The sequence below is a fragment of the Crocuta crocuta genome, unplaced genomic scaffold (genome assembly GCF_008692635.1).
Source record: "Crocuta crocuta isolate KB4526 unplaced genomic scaffold, BGI_CrCroc_1.0 scaffold107, whole genome shotgun sequence".
NCBI lineage: Eukaryota > Metazoa > Chordata > Mammalia > Carnivora > Hyaenidae > Crocuta > Crocuta crocuta.
The window spans coordinates 1,822,664-1,844,750 of NW_027531877.1; the positions used below are offsets into that span (position 1 = coordinate 1,822,664).

At 41.1% G+C, this 22,087-nt stretch overlaps 1 protein-coding gene across 1 annotated transcript in view; it reads left to right on the top strand.

The window, feature by feature from the left end:
• Positions 1 to 15,736, top strand: part of STK32A (serine/threonine kinase 32A) — a 121,381-nt gene extending 105,645 nt beyond the window's left edge. Inside the window, exons 10-13 of the mRNA XM_077772995.1 lie at positions 1,102 to 1,227; positions 2,678 to 2,806; positions 15,057 to 15,121; positions 15,532 to 15,736. Of these exons, the coding sequence (XP_077629121.1) occupies positions 1,102 to 1,227; positions 2,678 to 2,806; positions 15,057 to 15,121; positions 15,532 to 15,625 (414 nt within the window). The 3' untranslated portion in view covers positions 15,626 to 15,736. The remainder of the gene's footprint in view (positions 1 to 1,101; positions 1,228 to 2,677; positions 2,807 to 15,056; positions 15,122 to 15,531) is intronic.
• The last annotated feature ends 6,351 nt before the right edge of the window (positions 15,737 to 22,087 follow it).

The following is a 22,087-nucleotide window of genomic DNA, read 5'->3' on the forward strand; positions in this document are numbered from 1 at the left end:
GAACAAGGTTTAACTCAAATCATCAGTTGCACATGGTGGGCCACTGCCTATTAGCCATGCACTGTAAGACTGTCTATTGATCTTACTGGGTTGGAAATTAAAACAAACAGAAATACTTGGCCCTTTCTATACAGAAAGTTTGAGAAGACTTCACACAAGTAGTGGCCAGTTAAGGACAAGAGCTTTGAGGGCCAGGGATTCATATGTGTACCTCCTGTCTTTGGGGTCAACTGCCCTGTTTTGGAATAGGGATGTTGATAATGTCAAAGATGAAGAAGAGTAGGGTCATTTTCCATAATGGGCTCTGGAGCCCTCCTCACTCCACTGTGACACTCTGATGATCCACAGCTATAGTCTCCAGGAATGATCTCAAGGAGAACTGACATTTCCCACTTGGGCCACAGGACTGATGCGATACTGGCTCTGCAGTGGTTATGTGGGGGGAAAATCTTTAATCCCTGTTAGTAAAACCCAAAACTGTAACAGTAACCTTGGTTATGTATGTGTTACACCCAATATAATTTGATTAATTATTAATCACCAATATTAATAATTGTGATCATATTAAAAGCAATAACAATTGTTAATAATTATTAATTATTTGATGATTAATTAACAATATGAACAGCTAACACTCATAGCAGGATATGAATTTCATTTATAAAAATGCATGAGCATTCACCAGCTAATAAGAGCAGACTTTCTCTTAGGCACTTTAAATACATGGCTCATTTAATCTTAGCTGCAACCTTATGAAATAGGCTATTATCCCCTTTAATAGATAGTAAACTAAGGTTTAGAGGACAAACTTGCCCATAGGTAGTAAAGTAGAGAGTCAGGAATCAAAAGTATGATTGACTCAATAGGACAATCTATTTTCACTCAACCCACTGCAAAAACCAACTTCTAGCTTGTTCTGTCCATGTATTATCACGTTATTTATGTATGTATTACCTATACTGTTAGTTTATAGGGTGAGGGAAGGAGAATACGGCCTTATTTCCTTCAGTCCTACACTTGAAAACTTTTAGAAGAATTTGTATAATTTTTTGCCCTACTTTGACCTTCGTGATGATCTTGGTATTTGTATTCCATTGGCAGCTACTTGAGCTGAACCCAGACCAACGATTTTCTCATTTGTCCGACGTTCAGAACTTCCCATATATGAATGACATGAACTGGGATGCAGTTTTGCAGAAGAGGCTTATTCCAGGTTTTATTCCTAATGTGAGTCAATCCTAACAAACCCATCCTAACTTTCATTCAGCTACACACACAGTCTCGTTAGATAACCTCACTGGTGTTCGAGGACGGCCCCACTTCTGTCTTACAGATGAGAACACTGGGTAAATGGGCCACCAGAGTTCACATGGCTAGCAAGTGGCCAAGTGGGAGTCTGATCCAGGTCTGTGTCTGGAGTTCCAGCTTCTACCCAATTTTTGTGGTATGTTTCTGTTGGAAGGAAGCTCTAGTCCTCCAAATAGTCATTCGCAGGAATCTTCTCATTGAGGAAATAGTGTTTTCTCTGATTTCAAAGATAGAGAAGTTTGTATCCATGGAGTTCCGTGAGTCACAGAATTGAAAATGTTGGGGTTATTTTTACCATTCACCCCTCTTTCTTTGGTGGTTCTCTGCCACAGAGCTATCCTTGTAAGGACTAATAGCCAAAGGAGAGTCATTCCCACTGGGTGACTGCCTGGCTGAGGGACATCTGTGACCTCCTGCAGATTGCTGGTAAAGCTGGAGTCCAAAGCCACAGGGCCCACATGAGGCCTCTCGCTTCCCTCTACAAGTCTGATTCTACACATTTGGTATCCGGTAGATCAGCAGAACAATGAACTCCGAAAGGGGACAGTTGAGACAGTTCCAAGTTTTCTGTTCAGCCCCAGGGAGGTGCATGCTGTGGGCTTGTGGGGGTGTGATCTTTCACGTGCACATAGAAGAAGATGCATGGATGAGTGGGTCAGGTAAAAGTGCAAGGTGGGCGACACGGGTGGGCAGTGTGGTAGAATGCTGAGGTGAGGAGTTGCTACCTCATGGAACAACAAGAAGGTAGGTCTGGGTCTACTTGGTTGCAGAATCTGGTATGGGCAGATGTACCTTGGTTGATGGGCACATGACATGGTGGAAATCCAGACCCACCTCCTATTGCTTCCATTCTTCCCCCTACACACCACACCACAGAAATTAGCCATCGATGCTTCCTCCGGAGAGGTTCTATGTAAGATTCTCTGACTTTATTGTCAATCTGAATCATCTGCAGAGCTTGTTAAAAATATACTTTCCTCAGCCTCATGCTCAGGAACACTGACTCTGGAGGTCTGACTGGGGAAATGGGAAGCTGGGCAAACAACTCAGGTGATTCTGATATGTGATTGTTAGAACATACTTTGAGAAACATAATGTACAAGTTCAAACTTTAGAAAGTTAACTATACTTTGATCTCCTTTCTCACTCACTGAGGGCTCATGGGGAGTTTAGAAAATATATGAAATATAAAATCAAGGAGTATGAAAAACAGAATGCTGTCAATACATTGTCTGAAACCTAGTAGGAATCACAACTCCTTAATCTTGGATGGCTCTGTGAAAACTAGGTATCATTCCTGCCATTTGTTCTGGTATATCTGTAGAATGATACAGAATCAAAGGAGTGAGCCAACTTGTCTTTCTTGCAGAAAGGCAGGCTGAATTGTGACCCCACCTTTGAACTTGAAGAAATGATTTTGGAGTCCAAACCTCTTCACAAGAAGAAGAAGCGTCTGGCAAAGAAGGAGAAGGAGATGAGGAAATGTGATTCCTCTCAGGTAAGCAGGTCCCCGCCAGATGCAGGGTCATGGGACTCTTCCTGGTGACCATGGTTTGTGAGAGAGCTTCTGGTGGGAGGTCCCCTCAACACCCTCCTGTTGCTGCTTTGTGAATGCACAGAGTCCCTGAACAGCCAAACTTCTGAGATGGTAGGCCGGGGCAGCTCTGGGGACCCTAGCTGAGCACTAACATTTCACTGTGGATTCTCTAGCTCTACCATTAAGTGCATTCAGTTATTGACCTCTTCAAACTCTCACTTCAAATTTTACAATTTCCTGGGGAAGACTCCATTTGGCCAAGCCTCGGTCAGGTGACTCCTCCTAAACTGACAGGCAAGGGGCTGGTTCTAAAGTACACACGTGGCTGTTTGGGGCCCCCACTCCAACCTTAGAGGTGGCGCCTGTTCTTTGCCCCAAGCAAAATTTCGTGATACCAGGCCGAGCAGAAACGAAGAGTGTCTATTCACAGAAAAAATGGAATTCTTATATATGCGATGGGTGGATTTCAGGCTGTGTTAAAACAGTGTTGTGACTGTATTATTCTCTGTTAGTTAGAGCTCAGATTTCAATGTGGTCACTTGCAGGAACTCAGGAGAATTTGAGATTCACATGTGGTTCTGTGTATTATAATGATGGTGAAGTAATAAACATTCACTTTGCATCTAATGGTCATCCATCTATCCATACATCCATCCAGTCATCCACATGTCAACCCACCACTCAACTAAGGGTCCTCCATCCTTTCATTTAGGCTGCTTTTATTGAACATATATTATCTGCCAGGTCCATTGCACTGAAGATGAATGAATGAGATAGAATTCCTGCTTTCAATGACATCCCTATCCTCGAAGGTAGCTCTGCTAACAAATATTCTCAGTGTCCTTAATTTCTCCAGTTCTCTGGGGCCACTTAGATCCTGTAACAGTCAATCTACCAAAGTCTGCATCCTTTTTGTTCACAGAATGGGCCTCTTGCCAGATGCCCATCTGTAAATATCCTCTATCCCTCCAGGGAATGCTCCGCTGGAGCGCGGAGTGCTCTGACGCACTGGCCCTGACTCCATTTGTAATTATACATGAAAAGAGCTAGGTGACCAGGCTCTGCTCCAGGCTGGTAACTCTGGGAATATCAGGGGCCACTTGCCTGTTTACCAGCTTCTGTCTTACATGCATTTTGACTCAAGCCCTGATGTGCTGTGGACACACCTCTCCAGCCACCTGGTTCGCCTCCTGTTGGGGTCTGTGTATGTATCATCCCAGAACAGACTTCGGGAAACACCGCAGGGCACTGGGATCAGGAGGCCCTCCATTGGGAAGGGACCCAACCAACCTTCTAATGATCTGTTCTTCACATCATAACCCACTGACTTCTCCAGACATGCTCCTTCCTTTGCACCTGTAGAGCTTGCCTGTACAGGCTTCTCTGTTCACAGGTCCCCAAATGTAGCCAAGACCAAGAGAACATATCTATTATAAGTGTTCTAAAGTTGGAGTGATGACAGCAATTTGTGAATAACTTTTGACAGTACCTCCCACGTTCTACCTGGTAGGTTTACCTTTCCCATCCATCCTTGTACTATATTCTTCTTGTCCTCACTCAAATCCCTCTAACCACAGAAGTACTATCGGTATCTGACCCTCAATAACTACTGGTTCTATTTATTCCTAGGTATTTTATTCTTTTGGATACTATGGAAATTGAATGATTAATATCCTTTTTGGATTGTTTATTACTGGTGTATAGAAACACAACTGATGGCTCTGTGTTGATTTGTAGACCGCAACTTTGCTGAGCTCATTTATGAGCTCTACAGCTTCCTTGTGGGTTCTATGGGATTTCCTCTATCTAAGACCATGTCTTCTGGAAATAAGGATAGCTTTCCTCCTACCTTTGCGATTTGGATGCCTTTTTTCCTTTTCTTTCCCTAACTGCTCTGGCTAGACATTCCAGTACATTACTGAATACTAATGGTAAAAGCAGGCATCTTTGTCTTTTCTCTGATCTTAGTGGGAAATGCTTTCATCTTTTACCACTGAGTATTGTGTTAGCTGTGAGTTTTTTGTAAATGCCGCTTAGCTTCTTGAAGAAGTACACGTCTATTCCTAGTTTTTAATGCTTTTATCCTGAAGGGCTTTGGATTTTGTCAAATGCCTTTTCTGGGTCAAATGAGATAATCTTGTGCATTTTTCTTTTCTTAGTTCTATTAACGTGATGTGTTATGTTGGCTGGTTTTCTTATGGTGAACCATTCTCACTCTCCTGGGATAAATCCCACTTGCTCATTGTGTATTATCTTTCAATATGCTGTTGGACTTGGCTTGCTACTACATTGTTGAAGATTCTTGCTTCTATATTCACAATTAAAATTGTCCTATAATTTTCTTTACTCTTGATGTTTTTACCTGTTTTGATATTAGGGTAAAGCTGGGCTCAAACAATGAGTCAGTGTTTCCTACTCTTCTGTTTTTTCAGAAGAGTTTGGAGAAAGATTGGTGTTATTTCGTCTTTAAACATTTGGTAGAATTTACTGCTGAAGACATCAGGTCCTGGACTTTTCTTTGTCGGGAAGTTTTTATTCCAGTTTCTTACTTGTAGATTAGTCTTTACTTGTTATAGGTCTGTTGAGATTTTTTTTAATTTTTTAACATTTGCATTTATTATTGAGAGACAGAGACAGAGCATGAGCATGGGAGGGGCACAGAGGGGGGAGACATAGAATCTGAAGGAGGCTCCATGCTCTGAGCTGTCAGCACAGAGCCAAATGCAGGGCTCAAACTCACAAACCGCGAGATCATGACCTGAGCCGAAGTCAGATGCCCAACCAACTGAGCCACCCAGGCGCCCCTGTTGAGTTTTTTTTCTTCTGAAGTCAAGGTAGGTAGTTTGTGTTTTTCAAGAACTTAGTTATTTGCGTCTTTTCTCTCTCTTTTTTTTTATGTATGGCTAAACAGTTGTCAATCTTGTTAACTGTTTTCAAAGAAACAGCTTTTGGCGCCATTACGTCTATTCTCTATTTCATTTGTCTTTGCTTTAATCTTTATTATTTCATTCTGCTAGATTTGGGTTTACTCTGCTTTTCTTTTTCTAATTCATAAGAGTACGAAGTTAGATTATTGATATGGGATATTTCTTCTTTTCTAATGTAGACCTTTATAGCTATAAAACACCCTCTGAGCACTGGCTTCAATGCGTTCCCTGAGTTTTAGTATGTTGGGTGTTTTATTTGTTTGTTTTTATTTATCTTGGAGTATTTTCTAGTTTTTATAATTTTTTTTACACAATGGTTGCTTAAGAATGTGCTGTTTAATTTAAACGATTTGTGAATTTTCCAGTTTTCCTTCTGTTGTTGATTTCTAGCTTCATTTTGTTGTGGTCAGAGAAGATAATTTTTAAGATTTTAATCTTTTAAAATTTATTGAGAATGTTTTGTGGCCTAACATGGTTTCCTCCCATGATTTCTTTGACCTCTTTGAGCATATTTAAGAGAGTTGTTTTAGGGGTGCCTGGTGGCTCAGTCAATTGAGTGTTTGACTCTCGACTTTGGCTCAGATCATGATCCCAGGGTCATGGGATCAAGCCCCACCCAGGGCTCTGTATTGACAACATGGAGCTTGCTTGGGATTCTCTCTTCCTCTCTCTCTGTCCCTCCCCTGCTCTCTCTCTCTGTCTCTCTCAAAATATATAAACAAACATAAAAAGAAGAGTGTTCTTTTAAAGTCTCTGTATAGTAAATCCATCGTCTGGACTTCCTCAGGGATGATTTCTGTCAACTAATTATGTCCCTCTGAATCGGCCATACTTTCCTGTTTCTTTGTAGGCCTTGTGGTTTTGCTGCTGAAAACTTGACGTTTGAGTATTATAACGCAGTAACTCCAGAAATCAGATTCTCTCCTTCCACAGGGCTTGCTGTTTTATGATTGTTGAAGGCTATACTTGTCCTTTTTAAAGTAACTTTTACAAACTACTTTTGCAAACACCGTATTCCTTGTCATGCCTTATCTCTGCAGTTCCTGTTATGTCAGCTTGTGTTTAGCTAGTATTTTGACAGAGATTCCCTTGAACACCAGAAACATTTTTTAAGTAACCTTTTTACTTGATCTGGTGTTTCCTTGGTTAAAAAACCTTTGATTGCTCTCCAGAATTCTGACTAAGTTAGCTCTGACAGTTTCTGCTTATTCTTGCCGTTTCTGTTGATGGGCATTTGGAGCTGCCTACTCTCAGTTTTTGTTTTAGTTCCTCCTAATCCTGTACCCTGAGTTTAAAAATAAAAATTATTTTGCTTCAAAATAAAGGTTAGCATTCTCCCAAAGAAGAATCAGGACGATCGTGAATCTCAAAAGAGCACTCTATCTCTACTCTTTGACATCAAGTTTTTTAAAATGTGGGATCAGTCTTAGCAGCTCATTACAATATTACCATGTTCATTCGTTCATTCATTCACTGATTCATTCACTCAGTACCTGATTATAAAGTGCCTGCTAGGTCAGCTAATGTCTCTGTCTTGCTAGTCATTGCTACCCTTAGATGGATGAAGTGCTCTGAAAATTATTTATTGGTCCTGAATGAGGGTCCAGGACAGGCTTTCCAGAAGAGGAAACATTTGATATGGTTCCTCTAGGTTGAACAGAGGTAGCCCAGAAGAAAACAAAGGATGAGGGCATTTCAGGGCTGGTATGTCCTGAGAGTATAGATTTGCCTTCATTATTTTAAAAAAAAAAATGCAATGACAGATGGTTGCCAATGGTGGGAAATCCCCATGCTGTGTTCAAGAGGCCTGTGCCATCGCTTACCCTCTGCCCCTCTGATTTCACCCAGAGACATACCCCAAGGCATCCTGTTCCTCGCACCAAATCTAACAAGAGTGTCACAGCAACATCAATGTTGACTGTATCCTGCCGAGCCTCCATTTCTGTCCTGCTATAGCTCAAACTCACCATGCTGCTCTAGGGGCTGGTTCATCACTGCTAGGCACCTTATTAGAAAAGACTCAGGTACTGACAAGAAAATTCTACTCAAGCCTGGAAAAGAGGTCAGGAATTCAGCTGTGATCTTTTTAGAGATAATTCATGGTCTCCTACTTCTCACTCAATCTTTAAATCTTGCTTCCCAGTTGGGAAAAAAGATTCACAACAAAATCATTGGCTCATCTTCTTCTTCTCATTCCATCTGCATTCTTTTTTATTTTAATGTTTAATGTTTTATTTATTTATGAGAGAGAGAGAGAAAGACAGCATGAGTGGGGGGGGGGCTGGGGGTCAGAGAGAGAGGGAGACACAGAATCCGAAACAGTCTCCAGACTCTGAACTAGCTGTCAGCACGGAGCCCGACACGGGACTCGAACCCACAAACCGTAAGATCATGACCTGAGCCGAAGTCGGACACTTANCTCCATCCTCATTCTTATTTGCATTTCATCAAAATGGGAATCTTTAACATAATTTTTAGCCCAACTAATTTTATTAATGGAATCATCATATCCATTTAAAGATGTACTTTAAATATCCTACAAACCTGTTAACCTGTTGTTTTATCTGGTCTGCTTTTTTTGGTTAAATTATGTTAACAGAGGCTAGGGAGGGAGAGAGAGATAATTTTCCCTCTGGATATACATATCCTAAAAAGCTTTATTAAGGGGAAGAGCCCTACATTGCCCATTTTGTGTATAGAAAAATAAAACTTACTGTAATACTTTTATATTTTNTATTATATAATAAATACACATATGTAAATAAATAACTATAACTATAACCACTCAGCATCGTAGACATGCTAGAGGGTAGGATTTATCTTCACAGGGCTTACTACCAACATCTTTGGTCCAAAAATCTTACAAAAGACTTTTTTAGAAATATCCACTAGCATCTGTTTTTTTGTGTGTTTTGTCTTAATGATGAAGCCCTCTTATGTGTGACTGTAAGGACGAGGGAACATTTTCTTCTCTTGTAGATTTCTTTCAATGACTGTAAGGAGGGCCTTTGTGTTTCTAGACTAAGAAATAGAATTGCATTCACGAGGACTGAGCAGAAAAGAGGCAGCCTTGAAATGTTCTAAACTTATAATAAGGATAGAAAAGGGTAGAATTATCTTGTTAGAAGATGGAAGGTAGGTGTGTAACTATCTGCAGTGATGGTTTCGACATGTTGAGTCCTCAGTGCTAATGCAACTAGCAGAGTGGCGGGAGTATAGCTGATATTTAGTAGAGTGCTTGCAGTCTGTTAGAGGGCACACATCCCTTCTTTCCAGTGACAGCTGTCATCTCTTGCGTACTTCCTGTCATAACCAGAGGAGGCAGTGGGTGTAGTGGTTACTTAGTAAACGGCAGTGTGATTCTTTTAAAGTAACGATTTAATATTAACTCATGTAACCTTTGGAAGCACTGATTCCTTTATATAAAAAAATAAGAATAGTAATAGGACACCTTATAAATGACCTGAGGAGGAAGTAAGATAATGGTAGTAAGCTATATTAACCATTAACTAGGTTAAGCTGTAGATTTCTATAATGCTGAAAGCGTATCATGTGATCTCTTGGACTTCTCTTCTAGGCCCCTGCTATGTCAGTGTTTCTCAACCTTAGCATCACACATAACCCAGTTGGGAAAACTTTTTTAGTATACTGGTGTCTAGATCCCACCCAAGATCGGTTACATTTGAATCTGGGAGTGTGGCCTGGTCATCAGTATTTTAAGAAGTTCTTCAGGTTGAGTTAAAAAGTTCTAAGGTTGAGATCCACCGGTATAGAATCCAGGATATGATTAAATAAAGTAGACGCATTAAAATTTTCCCTTTCCTCCTGTTTCCTCGTTTATGAAATGGAGTTGATATTGGTGCCCATTTTATAGACTCCTTTTGAGTCAATTAGTGCCTGTAATGTGTCTGGCAAAATGATTCATTATTATGTTTTACTTTTCCATTCTATATCCTGACTCTTAACTTCCTTGTTTCCCATGTTCATACTTTTCTTCACGTCAGATGCCTCTACTTCTTTGCTTCTAGCATATTCTCCATTTTATCCCTCTCTGCTCATCAACAGCTTTAAAGTATAGGAGTATAGTTCTATAACGTATAGAACCAAAGAGGTAGACATGCCATGTAGGTGGTCTGCTATTGAGGCAAATGAGTTAAGTCCTTTTTTTACCGTCTCCTGATTTCCACATGCTCCAAACCCTTCGAAGTGTTTTGGTGACCCCTCCTTGCATGCTGGTCTACTCATTTCTGGTGCCCCCTCCTTGCATATTGGTCTACTTGCAGTTTGGTCTGCTCATCCCTGAGAAGTAAGTTCTAAGAGTTTTAACCCACCTTTCTTTCTCAGTCACGTAAGACATGTTCATCCCCCCATTCTGTTTGCCTTCCCCTCCTTTCCCTCATTTCCTCTTTTTGGCTACTGTTGTTGAATTATCTGTGTCGCTGTATGTCTTAAACTTTTTCACCTAAAGCAGAGGGAAGAGAACATGTTAAATGTGAACGCTTCATGGGCCAGGGATGGGATTTCTGGGGTCTCCACTGCTGTATCACAAACTCCCCTCTGAGTGTCTGTCTTACTGTAGCTTTAAGTTAAATAGAATTCTGTGATAGAGAAAAAAATTCACACGCATTTCTGCATTTTAGTTGTTTATAGTCTTGATTTTTAATATCAAAACATTTAAAATGTTAATATTTAATTATTTTTCATGTTATATTTTTGTATCATTTTATGTGTCCACATATGTATATATCTTTATATGTGTGTTTATATATTACATATGAACATATATACATAAACATATTACACAATATTTACCTGTCTTTTATGTTTATGTATGTTTATATTAATGTTTTGTTAATATATAATACATGTATATATAAACATACATAAAATATTGCATATGTAAAAACATTATATAATACTCTATGTATGCTTATTTATTTATATTTTGTGTAATACTTTGATATTAAAAAAATTTTGGTCAGCTATACTCAAAGAAAAAAAATCCAGCCTTTAGCTAAATTAACCAAGGAAAAAAGAGAAAGGACCCAAATCGATAAAATATAAGTGAAAGAGGAGACATTACAACTGATAGCACAGAAATAAATGCGAAGGAGCATAGAAAACCACTATGAACAACTATACCCAAACAAACTGGACAACCTAGAAGAAATGATTTTTGGTTTTGTTTTTGTTTTTTACTAAGGAAAACTCTTAGTAACATACAGCCTGACAATTCTGAATCAGGAAGAAATTAAACATCTGAACAGACCAATTACTGGTAAGGAAAATGAATCAATAATCAAAGATCTTCCACCAAAGAAAAGCCCAGGACAGATACTTTCAGGGGTGAATTTTACTAAACATTTTAAGAAGAATAAACACCATTTCTCCTCAAAGTCTTCCAAAAAACCAAAGAGGGGACACCCCAATCTCATTTTATGACACTAGCATTACCCTGATACCAAAGCCAAAAAAGACACTAAAGGAAAAGGAAACTCCAGGACAATATCCCCAGTGAATACAGATGCAAAATTGCTCAATAAAATACTAGCAAACTAAATTCAGCAGTAAATTAAATGGATCATTCGCCATTGTCAAATGGAATATGGGCCTATAGATGGTTCAACATCTGCAAATCAATAAATGCAATATATCACATTGATAGTAATATATCACATTGATAGAACTGAAAGAGAAAAATCATATCATCTCAATAGACATAGAAAAAGCATTTGACAAAATTCTACATCTGTTCATGATAAAAACTCTTAACAGATTAGGTATAGAGGGAGCATATCTCAACTGAATACAACCGTATATGACTAGCCCACAGCTAACATCATACTCGGGGTTGGGGGGGGAGATATTGAAAGCTTTTCTTCTAAGATCAGGAACAAAACATGGGTGCCCACTTTCATCACTCCTATGCAACACAGCACAGAAGTCCTAGCCAGAGCCATCAAGCAACAAAAAGATATAAAAGCCACCAAAATTGGAAAGGAAGAAGCAAAACTGCCTATTTGCAGATGACATGACTTTATATATACAAAATTGTAAAGACTGCAGCAAGAAACTGTTAGATCTAATCAACAAATTCAATAAAATTGCAGGATACAAAATTAACATACAGTAGCATTTCTATACATGAGTAGTGAATTATCTGAAAAAAAAATCAGTCCCATTTACTTTAGCACCAACGAGCAACAAAATACTTAGGAATAAATTTACAAGGAGGTGAAAGATGTCTACACCGAAAACCACAAGACACTGATGAAAGAAATTAAAGGCAACACAAATAAATGGAAAGGAGTCCTGTGTTCGTGGAATGGAAGAATTAGTATTGTTAAATGTCCGTACTACCCAAAGCAATCCATAGATTCAATGCAGCCACTATCAAAATCCCAATGGGATTTGTACAGAAGTAGAAGAAATATCATAATATCTATATGGCACCACGAAAGATTCCAAATAGGCAAAGCAGTCTTGAGAAAGAACAAAGCAGGAAGCATATCTCCTTGTTTCGAGCTATACTACAAAGCTACAGTAATCAAAACACCATAGTACAGACATATAGACCAATAGAATAGCATTGAGGACCCAGAAATAAACCCATACAAATACAGACAACTAATACTTGACAAGGGAGCCAAAAATACTCAGTGGAGAAAAGCCAAATATACTCAGTCTCTTCAATAAATGTTGCTAGGAAAACAGGACTTTCACATGTAAAAATATGAAACTAGACCCCTAGATCTTACAAAAATTGACTCCCTGAAATTAACTCAAGACTTACATGACTTAAAAGCTTAAATGTAAGACCAGAAGTGATAAAACTCCTAGAAGAAAAAGTAGGAAAAAAGCCACCTGACATGGGCCTTGACAATGATTTTTTGGATTTAACACCTTAAGCATTTGCAACAAAATAGAAAATCAGACAGTAAGATTACATCAAACTAAAAGGCCTCTGCACAACAAAAGAAGTAGAATCAACAAAATAAAAAGACAACTTATGAAATGGGAAAAAAATATTTGCAAATCATTTATCTGATAAGGTGTTAATATCCAAAATCTGTAAAACCTATACAACTCAAAAGCAAAAACATCAATAAAACCCCCAAACAATCCAATTCAAAAAATGGGCAAAGGACCTGAATAGACATTTTTCCAAAGGAGATATGTGAAGGCCAACAGGTATGCAAAAAGTGCCTAAAATTACTATATAACAGGGAAATGCATATCAAAACCACACAAAAAAATGATCACACCACACCTGTTACAATAGCCATCATCAAAAAGATGAGAAATACCAAGTTTGGGCAAGAATATTGAGAAAAGGGAACTCTTTACACTTTGTTGCTGGGTATGTAAATCAGTGCAGCCACTATGGAAAACAGTATGAAGGTTCCTCAAAAAATTAAAAATAGAACTACCATATGATCCAGCAATTCCACTTCTGGGATATATCCTAAGGAAATAAAAATACTGTGTTGAAGAGATATCTACACCCCTGTGTTCATTGCAGCATTGCTTACAATACCCAAGACATAGAAATAGCAATAGATTAAGTTGTCACGCACACACACACACACACGCACACACACAAATATTTTTCAGCCTTTAAAAAGAAGGAAATTTTGCCATTTACAACAACATGGATGGACCTTGAAGATGTTATGCTAAGTGAACTAAGTCAAACAGAATGACAAATACTATATGATCTCAATTATATGTGGAATCAAACCAAACAACAAACTTATAGAAAAAGAGATCACATTTGGGGTGACCAGAAGCAGGGGGCTGTGGTTGGGGTAACCGGATGAAGGTGGTCAAAAGGTGCCAACTTTCAGTTATAGGAAAAATAAGCACCAGGGATGTAATATACAGCATGATGGCTGTAGCTAACGCTACTTGTATGATCTATAGAGAAGTGTTAAGACAGTAAATCCTAAGAGTTCTCATCACAAGGAAAAGCCATTTTTTTTTCCTTTTTCTTTTTCTATCTATATGATGATAGATGTTTCTGAAGTGGTTGTGGTGATCATTTCACAATATATTAAAAGCAAGACATTATGCTGTACACCTAAAAATGATACAGGGATGTCTACTAATTATATCTCAATAAAAGTAGGGCAAATGAACAACTGTAATACAGATATTTCCAAGAATACTATGAATAAGCTGTATAATAGATTTGTGTTTATATAAATATATAAAAATTTTTAAATAAAAATCTTGGGGTAAAGCTGCTTCCAAGAAGCTGTATCAGGTTGTTTGTCCTGTAGTTTCATGACTGATAGTAGAAACCCTCAGGGTTACGAGTACCCCATTCTGAGAACGGGAGTAAGTTAAGCAGAATCTTCTTTCCCTTTGTCTTGCTCCCCTCCCCACTTCTCTGAAATTTCTTCTCCTTTTTGTTTTCCTCTTCTACCACCTAAACATTCACTCAGGAAAGAAAATTCTCCAGGATTTGAAGACTCGCTATTTCCTAATTCCTAGATTAAAAAAAAAAGAGGAAGGAATGAATAAATATTTTTCCTCAGGGCATTTTTTCTTTCATCGGAAGTAATTTGGAAGCGTTTCGTTGCAGACTTCTCAAACGTTTGATCTGGGTCTAACGGTGTCCTGGATCTGATGATTATCACCGTTTTGAGGTTCCGTTTTCTCATTATGATGGAAAACTCAAGAGATGTCGAAAGCTGGACATACAGAGGCAAAGCAAATGTTTTGCATGTCTTTGAGTCACAAAAAAGATTCTGCTCCCTGCACCAGAGATGTAGTGAATCGACCCCAGTACAGTTGTGGAGGGAATGATTCCACCAGAACTCTGTGTGGAGAGATGTTTCCAGGCTATTCATTAAATCCAAGTAGAACCTCCAAACCTTTCATAAAAGAGCCAGGAGATGACTGGCGAGTAGGTAATCAGCCTAATAAACCCTTATCCCCACCTGCCTTGAAGTCATGGTTTCTTCATGGCTAAGTGGCTGAAAGACATCAGGCTCATAAACCATAATGCATGGCTTCCTTGCTGGCTCATTGTGGGGAATGGAGTTGACATGTTTTACCCTTTTGCTGTTTCCTCCTTATTTGCTCCCCTACTACTGTGGATGGAGTCTCATTCCTGCCACATACTTCCAGATAGTGTTCATTTTGAAGATATACTGGTGCGTCTTAGATTTGAGTCACTCGGTGAACAGACAATAGGTTATTGGCTGTTTGAGGATCCTCATTCGTCTGCTAACTGCACCTCTCTTCCCCCACCACACCCACATCTGTTCACCTGGAAGATGTGCCTTCTTCAAGAGCATCTTGAGTCTGTCCAGAAGGAGTTCATAATTTTCAACAGAGAAAAGTAAGTAAGTAACCCCTGGGTAAATAGCAGCCCAGCCGATGATGGCCTGTTTCGGCCAGACTCTACTTCCAGAGCCTTAACATATTCTTGTAACGTTTTTCATTTCTCCTAATACCAGCAATTATGCACATGTCCAAATTAGAAAATTTGGAAACTTCAGACGCATCCCCCCTCCACCCCCCGTATAAGATTTCAAAAATTCCAATGGGTAAATTAGCTTAGTATCAAGTTTCCATTGAGGGGAAGGACAGAGGAATCAGACTTAAACACTTAAAATCAATGACATTTTTAAGATGGTTTCTTTGGTTCACACCTTGTTCTAGGCTTATGGTCTTAATTCTATCATTTCAAAGCTTACATCTTTTCTTTTTCTTTTCAACAATAAGCCCTGTTTCCTTTTTTCTTTGAAGAGTGAAAAGGGACTTTAGCAAAAGACCAGCTAATCTAACGTTGGAACAAACCAAATACCCGCAAGAAGAGAATGGCCAGAATAACAACGAGTGAAATCCTCAACATCTTCTGCTCTGGACGTTTCCTGCCACCTCAGGCCAGGAACTTCTGATCCCCATGTCAGGAATTGCTGACAGTAGTTCTCACCTCTCCACACCCCACACACCTCAGAAAATATGAATGAATGCCTTGGGGAGGAGGCAGCATGATACACGGATTGCTGGGTCTCCTGGGACCTAGTTTCACCACTAATCAACCATGTGGCATTGAGCAAGTCACTTCACTGCAGCTTGGGTTTATTGATCTAAACAAGATGGTGATTCTAGATGAGCTCTGTCCTACCTTTTTTACTGCTACCATTCTGTTATTCTACACAGCCTTTATTTTTATTTTAAAAAGAATATTTGGATGTAGATTTATTTTTCCACATTCTAACTACACTGTGACAAATGAGCAAATGGACACTGGCAGGAGACTGAGCAAGTGAGGCTCTTCGGAGCCAGACAATTTCATAGAGAGGTCAGATTCCCCACGTCTGATTGAATAGGAATAAGGAATTCAATGAGGAAGAAATGGATGGGAGCAGATTAGAAGTAACACGGATGTATGAGGGCTTTCTGGTTGTGTTCTGAAGGATACACACCATTATCCGCTCATATCAGATAGCAAGAGCCAACTGGGCATGTCTTTCCCATTGCTCTGTACAGTGATTTGAGGCTGCACCGTTGAAATGGTGATGATTGGTAAATAGTGGGAATATTTACACCATGGAAATGGGCAAATGCTTCAGATCAGGGCTTTTCCCCCATTCTGGCAAGCCCGCTGGGAAGTAGTTATTAGCATACTGCTCACTTTCTTCAAGTAAGTTCCTTGAGAGCTAATTGTCCTCTTAAGATTATCAGAGGCCTGTGTCTGGAGAGGATCAGAAAATAATATTGTCACAATAGCATGTGTGTACCTGTAGTACAGTGAAGCTGTACCTTACACAGGGATGATAGGCTAAGAATGGAATCACTATTTTTGGGTGTGTTTGGATTGTGTCTTTTATTTTTGGTCTCATTTTTGGCTACTATCAGATAAACCCAAATGTTGAACCAATCATAGATGCCTTTATAGATGGAATAACAGAGCTACAGGATGCTCCCACATCTCAGAGGTCTAAAATCACAGAAAGGGACTGAAGCACAACTCATTCCAAGGAGGGTGGGCGGAATTGCCTGTTTACAAAATTATTAATGTGTCATTCTTTTTCCTTATGTATTTTTTATTTATTTGCCTAACACAAAGTCTAATCCACCTACGTGAGATATGCATATGACTGAACTCCTCTCTCCTGATAAACGGAAGGTCTCTGCAGAAGACCTAGCTCCGGCAACTGACAGATGCCAGTGGGTGAAGTCAACGAGTGAACTGGCTTGGTTGGGGGCTGTTTGACGCCTTGGCCACTCAGATCACCTAAACCTTGTCCTTACTTACAGAGAGTAAGGGCCTGGCCAAGATGCCAGGAGGAGGCAACAGGGAAGGCCAGACAGACGGGGGGCGGGCAGAAGTAATAGATCTGGCACCTGTCACACAAGACGGCAAGTGGGGAAGCGACACAGGCAATTAAACACGGGTAGGAAGCCAGTGCTGGATTCTCATTTGGCATTCAGGATTTTCTCCTCACTGAGCTAATGCGCCAGGAATTTCTGGAAGAGCCTCTCTAAGAGCAGCCATATTTTTGTTAAGAATTAAAACCAGCTCTTTTGTTCTGTTTCTTTTTTTTTTTTCCTACATTTCCCACATATGATGTGTCCGCGCTGGTTAGCTTTTCTGCAAGCACCATCAACGACGCACTGGCCCTGACTCCCATTTGTAATTATACATGAAAAGAACTAGGTGACCAGGCTCTGCTCCAGGCTGGTAACTCTGGGAATATCAGGGGCCACTTGCCTGTTTACCAGCTTCTGTCTTACATGCATTTTGACTCAAGCCCTGATGTGCTGTGGACACACCTCTCCAGCCACCTGGTTCGCCTCCTGTTGGGGTCTGTGTATGTATCATCCCAGAACAGACTTCGGGAAACACCGCAGGGCACTGGGATCAGGAGGCCCTCCACTGGGAAGGGACCCAACCAATTGTGCCACTTCTCATCTGTACAAGTTATAACAGGCTAGGAACCTATTACCCCCCTCTGCACTTTGAACCCCTAGTTTTTATTTCCAGTGAGCTGCCCAAAGCACCTCTGTGAGCTTGCAGGGGCCATGGACACATGAACTAGAGAACACAGCCTCAGAGCAGTAAGATGGGTTTTCAGTCCTAATCGGGTTACAAGACCCGCAATGTGTTTCCAATTAGAAATGAAAATGCATCGCAGAACAACTGTTAAAAAGCCCCTCCCACCAGCACACATTTTAAACGTTAGGATGAAAAGTTTTCCAAAAAACAAAAGGATGCCCAAACCTGAACCATGATTGCTTCCTGTTGGTATCAGATTCTTTGGCTCGATTACCATAACTTGGGCCAAAAGGGACTGTCCTAACCAGGTGGCCCATGTCTCATCTAGATTTGTGACAACCAAGGCTCAGGGCTAAGAATTTTGGAAAACAAGCCGACTCCTACATCCCTTTGTCTGGTATTCCTTTGGTTTTTTTCTCCTAACTGTTTTCGCCCTTACCTGTGTGGAGCGTCAGACTGAGCAGGCACTGAAGACCATTAGCTTCTGGGTTAGAACTCTCATTATACTGCAGGAAGGGAGCCCTGCAACTCCACCCACANAATATATATACCTGGGGTTACTGGGTGGCTCAGTTGGTTAAATGTCCAACTTCGGCTCAGGTCATGATCTCATGGTTCGTGGGTTCGAGCCCCACATTGGGCTCTGTGCTGACAGGCTGCTCAGAGCCTGGAGCCTGTTTCGGATTCTGTGTCTCCCTCTCTCTCTGACCCTCCCCTGCTCCCGCGGTCTCTCTCTCTCTCAGAAATAAATATCACATTGAAAAAATACCCTTTTTTAAAAGGGTATTTAAAAAATACCCTTTTTTAAAAGGGTATTTTAAAAATACCCTTAAAAATCTTAAAAATACCCTTTTCAAAAAAATTGTGCATACAATAGTCTGCTGTTTCCAATGAGAAGCATCCCATACAATATGGAATTGGATCCAGGAATGATTCCCCAAGAGAGTTTAGCATAAGAAGTTGGTTGGGATATTAAAAAAGGATATACAAGGGTTCAGCAGTCAAAAAAGTGTGAGACCCTTGAACTGGGCAAATTTTCAAAGACTGACAAGATTTCTCATAGCCTTGAATTTGATGCCAAGACCTTAAATCTCTCAGAGGACTACATTTAGTAAATAATCCTTTCCAACCCTCCTTAGACAACTGGGGATCAGTATGGGAAAAAATATACTTTGGAAAATGCTTGGTTTGCATTTTCTCCAAGTCTAGGCTTCTGGGGGAGAAGCAGAAATTCTTTAAGGGGGTGACCAAAAAACAAAACAAAACGAAACAAAAAAAACAAAAGAAACCCTTCCAGGATCTGTACTGGACTCAGATGACGAGGCCTTTCACATTAATACTAACTTTGATGGTCCACAGATAAAACTTTACTCCCCTAAGTTTCGATAACGCTGTGGCCAGAACAAAAATGCAAATTCAACTGAAAAGACAGAAACCCCTGACATTTTCTCAGGAAACCTCTTGTTCTCATCAGATCTGCCTACCTTATTAACCATTTCCATTTTACAGTGCAATTTTAATACTGCAGGTGAAATGGTCCGTCGCATACAGAAGAAAACTGGACAACAATATCTGTAATTTCATAGTTATTTTAATAACCAGGTGTACATTAACAGTCACTTGATGAACTTTTTCTTTAATCTCAGCTAAACTCAAAACACAGTTTTCTTCACGGTTCAAACCAAACAGCTCTTCACGTCCCAGAGCTGCCTCACAGCTACCACAGATCACAGGGAGATTTACGGTCTGTTCATTTTCACCAGACACAGAACTGAACACCCACACACCATTTTCCAAGGAGGGAACTTTTACAATGAATGCTGGCTGCTCAGCACAGCCCATGGGTATATCTGGGACTCAAGCTGGAATTTTCCAGGGGAGAGAAGGAAGGCCTGGGAAGCTTGTGGCAAGAACCAAAGTTGGGGCTCATCCACCCTAGTTGGGAAGGGCTTCTCAGGGTGAGCGGAAGTCCAGGCTTAGGATGAAGGCCTTTGCAGCAAAGCATGACTCTCTGGGTGTAGGCATGAAGACAAAGGCCAAAGGGTGACTGGTCTTTGAAGAAAACCCATTTTTGCGATGACTACAAAAAACTGCCATTTTTGGAACACACAGAAATAGAAGAAATACCTCTGTGGGGTTGGCTGATTTCACGATTCCACAACTACCTTCTCAACTACCCACGATGGTGGCCCTCCAATAGAACACCCCAGGTGGAGGCCATCTGGGTTGAGGAAAAAGGGGAGAAGGTTGGGGGGGGAAGGCAGGGCATCCTTAAAGAGGGGCCAGGCCAAGTGAAGAGAGGAAAAAAAGAAAGCATGGGCAGGAGGGGAGGGTCCAGCACGCCCTCCACTCTTGGATAAGATGGCATGAATTCTGAGAGGGATGTGACTCACATCATCTTCTCTTCCTAAACCCTTTGTATACAAGGGCTCTTTGATGTGTCTTATGGAACAGGACACAGGTGAATACAATTTTAGCTAAAGTGACAAGGTACAAGAAATACAAGTGATGGAACTAAAGGGAGTTTTCTTGAAATTATTAGGAATCTCTGTTTGGGAAGTAACTGATAGTTCCCCAGATCACGCTGCCCATCATGAAGGCATCAGAGGTGGTTGTTCCTACAGCACGGAACGCTTGTGTAGGATAGGAAGTTCTGGTTGAATGTTTCATTCGGCAGTCGCAGTGCAGATGACCAATTTGGCCATGAAAGCTAAGTTAACGGTAGCTAACTTAACAGGCTAAGTAACAGTAACTGCTAAGTAAACGCTAGCAGATGGTGCACAAAAGAGGACTAGCCCACTAGTTGGTCTTTTCCTCCATCTGGCGGTTGTGGCTGGTACTGCAGCGCGTCCGACCACCCAGCCCAGCCACTGAGGTTTAACAGCGGTCAGATGTTTCAGATCTGACAATCTCCCTGGGTCTGCAAAACCGTCATTCTGAGTTCTGCAACAGGCCCTTAAGTCTTTGAGTTATAAATGAAGAGGTACATGCTCCCCCTAAGTTTCCTTTAAAATAAAGGCACCATTGAAAAAGCCTTAAAATAGCAAGATCCCTTATTATGAGGAGAAATGATCATTTTCATGAGAACAATAACTGGCTTGCTAGGGGGAGATCCTCTTCCTTGGCTATGTCCAAATTCCTTGTTAGCCCTGTGTTGTCCCCTTTTCTCTGGTCTTCAGCTTAGTAAAACCTGCCGTCAGCGATCGTGGCTTCTCCTTAGCACGTGACAGGTGTGTGACGCCTGCCCTTTTCCTTCAAAATACCTAGTACACAGGGTTCTACAAGCTGGATCTCCCAAGCACAGAAGTCCGATCCCAGGGTGGATATCCTCATTCTGCCTACGGGCCTCTTGAGTCCACAGATACTCATGTGGCTCACAGAACTTGCTCCAAAATGGAATTTTCACAAGTGGCAGGACGGAGAAATTGACATTGGGCTCCATGTCCATAATGTGCCACATCACACGAGGCTATGTGTCACTTCCACTCACCCTGGGAGACTTCAGATGGAAACAAAAAGCTCCCCCAGAGGATATGCTAAAGGAAGGGGGGAAAGATGGTTCAGACCTGAAAAGCAGACCCATGGCCCTGAACATGCCCCCCCAGCTCCAGAGACTCGCTTTCCCAAATCCCTGTGTGGCTCCCATCTCAGCTGAGATCACCTGTTTCTCACAAAACTTGGAGGATACCTAAGTGCCTAAATTTGCAAACGAAAAATCCTGTTCGCTCATGGAGGGGCCTGGGTCCCAGACGGAAAGAAGCAGCCACTCACCGCCAGCACGAGCAGCCCTTCCTGGGGCCCCGCCTGGGCTCATCCTAACTTGGGAGACCAGATGCACACCACCCCTTTGGGTTTTCACAAAGCCAAGGGGAGAGACGATCTCCAACAGACGTTTAGAGGGAGGTGTGTGAGCATGGCTGCCCCCACCCGCCCGAGGGCCTGTGTGCGCTCCCAGCTGTTGCCTTTTAAGAGCACCAAAGAGGCAGGCAGGACAGAGGAGGAGAAGGGTGGCCTCCCGTCCCCTCTCTTCCTTCCCAGCCCGGGAAAGAGAATTGGAAAGCAACGCTGGGGAAGCGGCCCCACCAAACACTGGCGCGATCGAGCAGGTGAACATAATGGTTGGGTTTTGGTGTTTTAATAAAAGGTTCAAAGGAATAAAATCTAGGAGGGGATGTGACAAAGTCTGGCACCTGAAGACTGTTCACCTTCTCCACAGACCCTGGGGAACCGTGATGAAGGGACGACTGCCCCAGGATGGCCACCTGCCATTGAAATAAACGTGCTTCATCGACACAACAC